This window comes from Vipera berus (genome assembly GCF_964194415.1).
Source record: "Vipera berus genome assembly, chromosome: 2".
NCBI lineage: Eukaryota > Metazoa > Chordata > Lepidosauria > Squamata > Viperidae > Vipera > Vipera berus.
Genome location: NC_138203.1, coordinates 139,124,248 through 139,136,438, shown reverse-complemented (window position 1 = coordinate 139,136,438; position 12,191 = coordinate 139,124,248). Strand labels below are relative to the sequence as shown.

The 12,191-nt window shown below is 44.0% G+C and overlaps 1 protein-coding gene across 1 annotated transcript; it reads right to left on the bottom strand.

The window, feature by feature from the left end:
- Positions 1–414: 414 nt before the first annotated feature.
- On the bottom strand, positions 415–3,078 carry HOXC11 (homeobox C11; the record flags this gene model as incomplete). The annotated part of the gene is made up of 2 exons (XM_081321133.1): positions 415–697; positions 2,364–3,078. 2 exons carry the CDS (start codon positions 3,076–3,078, stop codon positions 465–467), a joined length of 948 nt encoding a protein of 315 aa, XP_081177259.1. The 3' UTR covers positions 415–464.
- Positions 3,079–12,191: the final 9,113 nt, after the last annotated feature.

Below are 12,191 nucleotides of genomic sequence, written 5' to 3'. Positions count from 1 at the left end.
CCTGCATCTGGGAAATCAGGACCACCCCGAAGCATTTTCTGAACAGAGCCCTGTAGGTTCTTCAAAAGGATGGAGATGAAGGATTTGAAGGATGGTAATGAGAAAGGAGAACAATAATAATATTAATAATTATAATTATAACAACGATTCGGGTTCCCATTCTTCAGAACGAAACATTCATTAGAAGTTCATACAAATGTTCAGTCTTCTTCAAGATTTAGGGAAAGGTAGAAGGGACTATAGAAGACTTTTTTTAACGTGTCCCAAACAATTCTCAAAAATACAAATCTAAGGAAGGAAAAAGATTTAAAAGTCAGGGGTTGTTTTCCAGTCTCCACCGTCAAGTCAAACCGTACTTGCCATGTTCTATCTTCTTCATACACAGAATACTTCAACGAGTGGAGGGCTTTTTTTTTAATTTTTAATTTTTGTTTACAAAAAAGGGTAATAAAATAAAAGAAAGTTCACAATAAGGGATTCCCCGAGAAATACTGCAGGCGGTCTCTGCTGAGTTTTTTTTCTTTCATTCTTCTGTTTTGAAACCAAATTTTAACCTGTCGATCGGTGAGATTCAACATCCGAGACAGCTGCAGCCTTTTCTCTTTGTTGATGTAGACGTTGAAGAAAAATTCTCTTTCCAGCTCTCTGATTTGGAATTTCGAGTAGGGACACCGCTTCTTCCTCGTACGGGGGGCACCTTAAGGGGGAGAGAGAGAGAGAGAGAGAGAGAGAGAGAGAGAGAGAGAGAGAGAGAGAGAGAGAGAGAGAGAGAGAGAGAGAGAGAGAGAGAGAGAGAGAGAGAGAGAGAGAGAGAGAGAGAGAGAGAGAGAGAGAGAGAGAGAGAGAGAGAAAAAAAATATACCAGCAGAAGGCAGGAAAGCAGCTACACAAAATACCCTGCAAAATCCTAACCTACCCCCCCACACACACACACACACTCCGTCCACACACACACACAAACGAGAGCTCACTTGCAGGGAGTCCTTCCACCATTCGCACACAAGCAGAGACTTCTGCCAACAAAGCCCACGTCGTTTGCAACGTTCTGGCCAGGATGGGAAGCATATTACAACCATGTGGGCAAATCTTTCCCGCTCACTTTTTAAACCTAGGACAATTTGCCACCCTGGGCTTGGCCCTCGGAATTAAGAGCCAAGGAAGAGTTCAGGCTTCTGCCACAACTGCTGGGGAAAAAAACAAGACTTTTTCTTTGGCCTTGCCCTTTTCACCACCAGCACCGGCTCCGGATGGAGCAGAAGTGGACCAGGCGCTCTGCTTATGCTTCTGATTAACTGGAGCGCCAGCCTCCGCGCACGTTGTTGTCACGCACAAAGAAAATCAAAGGCGCCGATCTAAACGGAACCCCCACCCAAGAACAGGGGAGAAAGGAAACACTCCCCCCCTCCCCTGCCGCCGCCTCAGGCACTCGAGTGGCAAATAAAACCTGGACGTGCGCAGGCAGTTCCTACAATATTTTACCGTCCCATTCAGTTGTTATGAATGAAAATCGATGCCATAAGGACACATGTCTGGTCAATTGCTTCGATCCACGTTTTTCAAAGAAGAACCATAAATGTATGCCTTGTGCGAGGGTGCGGGGGTGGGGTGGGGTGGGGGGTTGGAAAGAGCGTGTACGGTCTCTGAGATGTCCTGTGTCTGTTTCTGGGGTCTCTCTCTCTCTCTCTCTCTCTCTCTCTCTCTCTCTCTCTCTTTGTGTGTGTGTGTGTGATTTCAGATGTCAGCAAAATACTTTTAGGAGCATAGTTAAAAACTGCATAAACAAATTAAAAGGGAATTTGGCCGGGGCTTGGAGAAAGATCCCTGACCTCTTGCGAGCAAAACAAACCAAGCTGGTGCTCATGACGCGAAGGTGTTGCTCTCCCCTACGTTTACATACACACCCGTGCAGAGCACACACGTATTTTTAATCATGACAATCATAATCGCAACACCATCTCGCCCACGGCTTAGCCCGCCCGCCTTGTCCTACCCCTCTAAAGCCTGGGACCACAATCCCCTTCAAACGGTCCTGTAAGTTCACGATCAAAGTTAATATTTGTCACCCCGGTGGGCTTTTCGAATTTCCCCGACTGGTGGGGGCCCCTGAGTCTGCGCCCACCCCCCACCCCCCCACCCCCCACCCGGTCTCCCTTGCTCTCCCGGAGCCGTTTCCCCTCGTAAACATGCCTCCCGTTGCAAGACCCAGCTTTGCAGCTTATCATAAAATCCCTTTGAATGCTTATAAAACTCCACATAAAACCTGGCCGACGAAAGCAGCCGGCTAGTTCCCCCTTCACCTTTCCCCCTTTACGGCCGCGGCGCTCGCTCGCTCGCTCGCTCCACTCCGCTCCCGCGCTACCTACTGGCGCTGCTGGCTTTGCCGGTGTCCTTGGTGGCCGAGGAAGAGGAGGCTGAGGAGCCCGGGTGGGTGCTGTCCTCCTCGTCTTCCGGGTCGACGCCCTGCTCGCCGCGGGATGACAGGGCGGCGGGCTCGGCGGCGGCGGCGGCGGCGGCGGCTGGGTCGCTCTCCAGCTTGCTCTGCGCCTTCTGCGGGCAGCCCTCGAGCGGGGTCTCGGCCGAGCAATAGGCGTTCTCGAAGAAGCGGTCGAAGCCCTGCGGCAGGACGCTGTTTTTGTTCACGCCGGAGTAGAAGCCGGCGGGCGGCGGCGGCGGGGGGTTGCCGCCGGGGGTGGGGTGGTGGTGGTGGCTGTAGGCGCTCTCGTTTTTCATCAGCATCTCGGTCATGGTGGACGGCGGGAGGCAGTCCCGGTGCATCAGCTCCTCGGCGGAGTAACACGAGGCGTAGCTGCTCCTAGGGTGCCATTTATTCGAGGGGTCCAGCCCGTAGGAGACCTCGCGCACGGGCTGCACTTGGGAGAGGTTGGCGGAGTAAGGGTAGGAGATCTGGCGAGACGGGGCCTGGGGCAGGAAGGAGGACACGGTGGAGAATTCGGGGACGTAATAGGTGCAGCTGGGGAGGTAGAGGTTGGAGGCGCAACCTGCGCGCTCCCCGAAGTCTCCGCTCCGCTCCTTGCGAGACTGGGAGCAGAAGTTGCCGAGGTTGACGGAGTTAAACATCTTTCTCCTTTTCTCGCTCCTATAGATAGAGGTCGGGGATCCGAGGTGCAGAGGGGGAAAAATTTGGGAAGGCGAGATGACGCGCGCTCCGTCTTCTTAGTCGCGCTCTCCGGGACACGTGATCCAAAGTAGATATTGCCATATATCAGTTTGGAAGCCCTTCGGAAAGCGTAGGAGTGGTTCGGCGCTTAGGTACCATCTCAGAGGTTCAAACGATTGGTTTTCAAACACCGCAGAAACATTATGAAAATCAATCGCAGATTTGTATTCATTTTCTGCCAGGCACACCCACCCCTTGGTCAGCATTCAGAGCAGACGGGCCGGCCCAGGGATGGCTGAGGAAGTTCTCTCTTCCTCTTCCTCTCTCTTTTGGATTTGGCTTTCGTGGTTTCACGTGTGGGGGGGGATTCCGATGTGGGGTAGCAGCGTGGGAGTGAGGGGGTGGGTGGGAGGGAGGGAGGGTCTACCCGAGGCTTTAACTGTAATCTCCCCCTCGCATGTGTGTTCCTTTCCCATGCTAGTCATATTTTAAGTGCTGGATTATCTCTCTCCCCCTTTTCCTCCTCCCCCCTTTAATGGGGATTGAATTACTAGAAGCTCAGAGGAGAGGATAAAGATTCTTCAGTAAGTTTTTCAAATATTTCTCAAGGTCTCCATTTGGGAGTGCGGCTAGCATCCGCATTCGCTGTGTATCTTGCCCAGGAGGGTAGGGGGACAGACAGAAGGGAGGGAGCAGTTAGCCCCCCCCCCCGGCCTTCCCCATTGATGGGTCGCCTGGTTGCTCGAGCAGGTAGGCAGAAATCATAAGGAAATGTCCTTTGGCAGCCATAGGGGAGTGGGGGAGTGGTGGTATAAACTTCAAAACTTTTGCCAGAGATGGAAATATACAACTGGAGTCTAGTGAGGCCTAGATTAAAGATCGGAGTAAGCCCGGTATCAAAAAGGCCCAGCTCAAAATGAAGAACCAATGATTTAAGATAAGGACTGATAAAGAACCGGAAGCCTGTTTTTTTTTAAAAAAATGTTTGGTTAAATATTTATCAGATAAGAGAAGTAGAGTGAATATTTAATGCAAGTGTTTATTGTCAATCAATATATGTTCACCGTGTCTGGTAAATTTATTTGGTCAACTAAGTTGGAGGAGGGATGTGTGGAAAAATTAAGGAGTTTTATTAAAGTCATTTGTCCTTGTATCCAGGCTTTTGGCTTTGGATATTTTATTTCTCATTTCGTAGCACACCAGTATTTAAAGTTGAAAGAAGGTATATTTGGGAAGCATCTCCCATTATGGACATTTCCAGTGACTTTCAATCAACAGTTCACTTCTCCCAATATTGATTAGAAAACTATGATAAAAGATATATAAAACATATGGGCAGTTGGATGAGGTGACTCATATATCTATAAAAGCATCCAAAAGAGACAGATTTTTTGAAAAGCGAACATGAACTTGATTTGCTGCATATATATATATATATATATATATATATATATATATATATATATGCATTTGTTTAATAGAACAGAGCTGTCTAATATTCTCTTTCCTCTTTGTTATTTCCTCCCTTTCTCCTCCCCTCCCGAGTTTTATGTTTCTCTTCTTTAATTTACTTCTTGCTGATTCTGTTTGCTCCATTCTGTTCTTTCAGTCTGTTCCACCTTTGGGCAGTGAGATGGTTTGGGAGCCGGGAAATCACCCACAATTTTGCTTCCTTTAGATAAAATCCTCCTGCCTTTATTGCCCTCACTGGCTCCACTTTTGGACAGTTTCAAAGCCCCATAAGGAAATGCACTTAGTATCAGGAGAGCAAAATGACTTTAGTAGTGATATCCTGTCGATATGTGTTGTAGGAAACTAAATTCACAGGAAGAAACGTGAAAGCCCAGAAATGTAGTGGCCGGCTGCTGCTACGCAAGAATACTTTAAGAATGTTGCTTGTGCACTATTTGCAAGACCATTCTTCTTCTCTGGAAGATAGGCTGGCAGGAATCTTTTAAAATGCAATCCTAATAAGAAAACACGAAAGAAAAGGGAACTACTTCGGATGACCTGATTTGCCCTTCTGATGCATTTTCACTGACGTCTTTTGATCAGGATAAGCTAGCTTGACTTTCAAAGCAACAGATAAGGGCTTGTCGACAGGTAAACCTGGTTCCCGGGACTCTTTTCTGGGAAGGATTCAGCTCAGAGCCAAATGGATCCAGCAAGAGAGAGATCAGCTTGATGGACCTTACCTCATAAAAGACCAAAACCTTGTTAATGTGAGGGGTGGTGGTAGTAGTGAGTTAGAGGGGTGGCGTGTGTGTGTGTGTGTGTGTGTGTGTGTGTGTGTGTACTGAAGTACCCTTCCCAGGGTGGTACACCTGGCATTGAGACACGCCATCTAAAGCCAAGATGGCACTATTGGAAGCCTTTTAAATTCAGAGCTTTCCTTGATAATGTAACAGGAGACCCCTGTTAGTTTATGGCACTCCAAATCAAAAGGCCGGCAGCACCTCTTTTTAAAAAAATAAATAAAAATTTTGTGTGTGTGTGTGTGTGTGTGCGTGTGTGTCAGAAAGCGTGCCGCCAGGGGCTTTATTAGGGACCTTTCAGGATAAGCTGGAACAAAGTCAAGGGTGGTCTGTAGCATTTCATAAGCCAAAGGATTAAACTCGCCTCCAAGGCTATATATCCTCACCCCAGATACGATTCGGGCTGCTTTACAAATCTCTTCCTCTGGATAAGTAACTTTTTTCCAATCATGCCCAAGTTCTCCTCCAGACTCTTCCTTCACCTTCCCCTATCAAACGAGGCACCTCTGTGCCAGGATGCAAAGGAGGCCCCGTGCTTTGCCACTGAAGCAACATCTCCATTTCTTAAGCCTTAGTTTGAGGAGCCGAAGGCTCTTTTTGGCCTCTCCCAGCTGTCCATTAAAGCATCAGGGAACCTTCCCGTTGCCTTTTATAGAGTAATGCTCCTCCGTACAACCCACTACGAAAGGTATTGTTTACAAGGCTTATTATTCCTCATCCATTCACACCCTCCTCAACCCCGACTCCCCCAACACGCTGAAACCTGCCTGGGAGGTAATATTTTCAGTTAAGGCTGACGGGGAAGATGCTCCATTCCACGTCCTCGGATGCAAAAGGCACTGCCTTTGCCTCTGACCGGATTCCCTTCTCCACACACACACCCCCCTCACCGCCCAGCCAGCCTCAGTTTTGTACTTGGGGTAGAATTACTTCCCCATTTTATTCAACTCCTTTGGTGGTGAACAGAAGAGATCTAAAGGACTGTGGCTAAAAGTATGTGGGGCGTAATGTCTGAGGCTTTTTCCTCTAGGTGTGCGAATAATTTACGGCTCTTAATAGGTAGATATAAGTTTGAACAAGCCCAGCGCTGTTGCCTGTTTTAATGCCCCGGTTTAAAGTATAGGATTTGTCAGCTTCCTGCGAAGAAACACAGAAGAGACAGCTGTGGAGCCCTTGAATTTGAACCACCAAAGTCAATTCCCTGACTACCATAAAACCGAAGAATGAAGGCTGGAAGTCTCACATTCCTTTTGGTTTCCACTTTTTTTAAAAAAAGGAAAGAAAAGAAAAGAAAAACAAAGAAAAACAAAAGCCCGATGCACATATATATGGCAAATAAACTGCAAGGTCCACTGACTGCTTTCATCCTTGAGAGATTTTATTATTATTATTATTATTATTATTATTATTATTATTATTATTATTATTATTATTATTATTATTATTATTATTATTATTATTATTATTATTATTATTATTATTTTGCAGTCGACCCAACTTTTTAGGACACTTTTTAATTTTTAAGAAACAAAGGACAGCGGGATGCAAATGTTATTTCAAAATAGATTTGGACCCAGATTGTTGGGGGCAATTAAGCTGACTTTGTAATAATGCCGCTTGGGGTGTGGGTGAAAGCCCTAATAAGCAGGCATATACATAGAATGAAGGCTACTGCTAAGCTTGTAAGCCGCCCTGAGTCTTCGGAGAAGGGCAGGATATAAATGGAATTAAAATTAAAAAAAATAAAAAAAATTGATTGCTTCTTAAAAAAGGGAAGGAAGGAAGGAAGGAAGGAAGGAAGGAAGGAAGGAAGGAAGGAAGGAAGGAAGGAAGGAAGGAAGGAAGGAAGGAAGGAAGGAAAGATGGATGGTGGCAGTTCTGTCCTTTTCTCAGGCCAGACTTCATATATGCAATTAAATGTGTATATCTACAGCCAGCTGGTTGTTTATTGCTCTTTCAATATTGCCTTGCATGAAATGGCTATGTTAATACAACAGTACATTCCATTCCCCTCCTGCCAATTCATTTTCTAACCTAAGGATGAGCCTGCTTAAACACACGCTAGCATTTTTATTTTGAAATCATTTTTAAAGGCACACAAGTGAGATAGTTCAGCTTGAACAAGACTTTCTATGAAACTTTTTTTCTTTTCTCTTTCTCTTTCTGTAACTCCCCCCCTCCCTCCCTCCCTCCCCCCCCCTCTCTCTCTCTCTCTCTCTCTCTCTCTTTCATTCTCATTCTCTCTCTCTCCAATATTAACCTTCAAAGAAGCAGGGCCCCATTTTCCTTGCAGCAGGCCCGGCCGAAAGAATTGTTGAAATTAACAGAATGGCCAGACTTTAGTTCTGGGGTTCTTTGTATATGTTAAGCAAGTAAAATCTGACCCTTATGGCATCCAGAGGATTGATTTGGAAAGGAGCTAGGAACATGTGCTACTGGTAAATGAGTCTCTCCAGGATAGCGAGAGAAAAATAAATAAATTTGTGTTCTCCTGTATATATTTTAATTAACTTCCCACTCCAAACTATTAACAACTTTTTCCTCCAGAGTTCTTTGGTTGATATTAGTCACTGTGGAAGGGAGTCTGTTTTGGAGAAGGTCCTTTAGATGTTATCCATTAAAATGACTGTGATCCAGTCACCGCTCCCAGCATATTAATCAAAGGCTTTCATGCAGGGACAAATCAGGAGAGAAGGGGAAAAAAGAAAACAGGGCTTGCCGTTTCAGCATTAAAAAAAAACCCCTCATCTCCTTGCAGGCTTTTTCCTAGGGAATTCGAGATACTACTCTTAACGTACTTCCTTTTGCTTCAGATAATTCAGATGATTATGTCGGAAGATAATCATTGCAATAATTTGGGAACCGGCACCGCTCAGCCTGCGTTAAGCAGCTGTTTTCTCCTGCCTTGTATGAAGCCCACTACTCCCAATTTTATGAACTACATATCTCACTGTTGTACCTCCAACTAAGGCCCATCGGTCTCAGTGGAAGGGGCTTGCAAATAAATGGCTTTGGAATCACAGCCTGGCATTTGATTGCTTTTTCTTTTATACTGCAGTTTTGGCACAGCAAACAGAGCCATTACTTCCCAAGGAGGAGGGGGGGGGGAAACACCAAACCCCGGCAAATTAAAACAAAATAAAACAAAATCCAAGTATTTAAATCAAACTGCAAACCTTGCAGGTAATTAAGAGGAAAAGACTAGGTTGTAGAGTTAAGGAACCGAGGGCCAGACACAATAGCTCCAAGAAGGAAGCTGTTGGGAAATATTATTGCCCTCCAATGTCACAAGATAAATTTAATGGGATAGGAGCCAGCCTACTAAAGATGACTTCATAAGCTGCCTACGATTCCAGGATAGAAGGCCAGAGAGGGGCAGGCTGAGACCACTTTCAGAGGCTGGATTGCAAGTTCAAAATCAAGTGGACCCCATAAAGATAAAAGCTGATAAGGGCCATCCCACACGCAAAGCCCACCCTGAGGAGGGTTGGGGGACTGGGAGGGAGGATGGTGGAAAGGGAGATCCTCATCTAGCAGCCCTATTATGAATGCATGAAGACCGCTGGCTGCGATCCTGGGATCCCGGGGTGCCTAAGAAGATCAGGGTTGTCTCATCCCCTCGGATCCTTCCTGGATTCCAGTGCAGATCTGGTAATACTTGGATACAGCTTTGCTCCGAAGCGAAACCACATGGTCTGGATTTCTTCCTCAATAAGAAAACCTAACATTTCCGCCGCCTCCTAACTATGTGGAAGAGCAGCGCTTAGGTCAAGCTCTGAGTAGACAAGAAACTAGTGAGTACGAGGGGTGAGGAGGGGGTGAGGGGGGGCATTTATGTGTGCGGCGCATACACACAAAAAACACGGGCTCAACTATAGATGCTGCAAAGCCACATCCACGGGAAATTGTCCACAATTCATCTCGTAAGCAAGAAAAAGGAGACCTACTCATTCACCCATGAAATCTGTTTTCAGGGTACAGAGCATCACTTAAAAATAATAATAATAATAATCGGGTTTAAGGGGGGGGGGAAGAGAAAGAAAGAAAAAGAAGGAAGGGGGTCGACCAGCCTGTTCTAGGCAAATTCTTCCAAATCAGCCAGCATGCTAAATCATATTTGTACAACACGCACAAAGAAAAAAGACTTGCATACACAGTCAAATTGCTTTATTGTCTCCACAAGGCTCTTGTTGAAAGAAGGGGAGAGGGTACAAAAGGCTCCCTTTACAGTAAGAATATTTCATCACTTTCAAGTTAGTTTATCGGCAAAGATCCTGGTATGACCAACCTTTTCATCAGGACCTACCTATCTCTTTGCAGGAGTTTGTGAGAAAAAAAAAGTTGCTGCCGCTGCTAATATGAAGTTTAACCTAAATCTTCTTAAGAAATATATTCTTTTGGGTCAGGTGTGGTGCCCAAACTATCTCCCCACTCCCTTTATCTACATCTTTATACATTCTATAACTTTCTGGGCTTAGAGAGACGCAGACACAAACATTCATCCACCTCTTAAAAAGTACGTTTCTTTGATTTCTGCCCACAGGCAACTCAGTTTTCATTTGATTTAACCTGATCCAAGTACAATCTCAGGGTTTTTATAGGGGAAAACTGCTAAAAACCCTCCCCTTGCTTCTCTTTCTCCCTCCCTCCCTCATGGGCACACACACCCTCTCCTGCACAATATAGGTCGGCGATGTTAGAATCAGCCCACATTTACGACAGCTGAATGAAACAGAATGCCTTAAAAGAGTGGAAAAAAGTGACATTCTACAAACCCAGAAACCCAGTTTGGAGAATTTTTACATTATTTCATTCCTAGGAAATATCTGTCTCTTTGTTTGCATGGGGCCATGTGCGCGTGCGCAGCACAGCCTTCTCTCTCTCTCTCTCTCTCTCTCTCTCTCTCTCTCTCTCTCTCTCTCTCTCTCTCTCTCTCTCTCTCTCTCTCTCTCTGTGTGTGTGTGTGTACTCCCTCTTTCTCCCCCAGTCGGTGTACACGCGGACCCTTGAAGAGGGCTGAATTTTCATGGTTACTGCTCGGTCAGGAGCAAGTGGGGCAACTGAAGAAGTTAAATTAAATGATTTCTTTTTCCCCCCCAGATGTTTAAACATTTTTGAGGGGGGGTGTTTATTATTTAATGGGACATAATTTAACTCCTGAGATGCCTTCTAAAGGATGGTTATTCCAAACCACCCTAACAAATATATTCTTTAATTGCAAGTTGAGGTCTATGGATGGGTGCAGGAGAGAAAAAGAGGGACTATATTAATCCAATTAATCGTTTAAGAACTCGTATATTTTGGACAATGTCACAAAACCCTCTAAGAAAGTCATCCTGAACTGACTTTTCCAATGTAAAAAGAAAAGTACGGGGTGGGGTGTGGATAGGGGAGGAACTTAAACATATTTTTTTGATATGTCTATCCCTTAAGATGATAACAGATAAAAACATACCACGCAGCCAATATTTCAGGTAATCACCAATGAGATGTTATTTTTAAAGACAGCAGAATTGGTTATTTATACTAGGACTTAATGTCCTGATTTATGCATTCCACTTTAAATATTGTCACCTATCAATCTATCTTAATGAATTCCTACACCCCTTTCAATAATTAACCATGCACCCACATAGTCAGTCAGTTTGCCCAGGGACCAAGTTCTTCAAGCCTATTTTTCCACCTTTGCATACGGAAACAATATTTTTGGAGTATAATATTATTATATTATATTATATTTATTATATTTATTAATATAATATAATATAATATAATATAATATAATATAATATAATATAATATAATATAATATAATATAATATAATATAATATAATATTATATTATATTATATTATATTATATTATATTATATTATATTATATTATATTATATTATATTATATTATATTATATTATATTATATTATATTATATTATATTATATTATATTATTATTATTTATTATATTAGTTTGCAAATGTAAAGAACATGTAATTATTGAAGAGCAGTATCTATCTATCTATCTATCTATCTATCTATCTATCTATCTATCTATCTATCTATCTATCTACCTATCTCCCTGCTTTCTTTTCTTTCTTTTCTTTTCTCTTTTGCCTACTTTTAAATGCTAGCAGATTGAAGTCAAAATTCTCAAAAAGTAAGGCTAGTGGAGTTTGTATTGACAATCTCTCTCTCTCTCTCTCTCTCACACACACACACACACACACACACACACACCATCTATTTTACCTAGGACCTACCTTCCTTTTTTTCCTTTTCCTCTTTTTTTATCTGCTTGGCAGGACTAACAGGAAAAAAAATCCTTGCTGTGTGAGGTGTTTCCAGACTAACCAAGATGAAACCAAACCGGAAGCACAAAATGGGAAGAAGTGTGGGGGGAGTGGGGGGAAAGGTTTGATGAAACTTGCAATGTACATCTGGCCTGAACCTGAGCAAGATACCAGAAACACACACATTGCAGAGGTTAAATCTGGTTTTGAAAGCTGTCACTCACTGGATTGGTGTGATTTGTTGTGATTTCTCCTCACTCATCCAGAAAAGAATATCCAAGAATATCCATGCCAGCTGTCAATCCTTGCCCAACCTTAATTTTTTCTGGTGAACCAAACCACCCAACCTTTTTCTTCTCTCTCTCTCTCTCTCTCTCTCACAGACACACACACACACACACACACACACACAAATAGGGCATCCTGAACTAATATAACCACCGCTAAATAAAATTCCATGTCTTCCCAACCAGACTCTTTAAAGAAAAGATGGGTTGGTTCATCAAGAAACCCAAGCAGGCCAAGCCCTT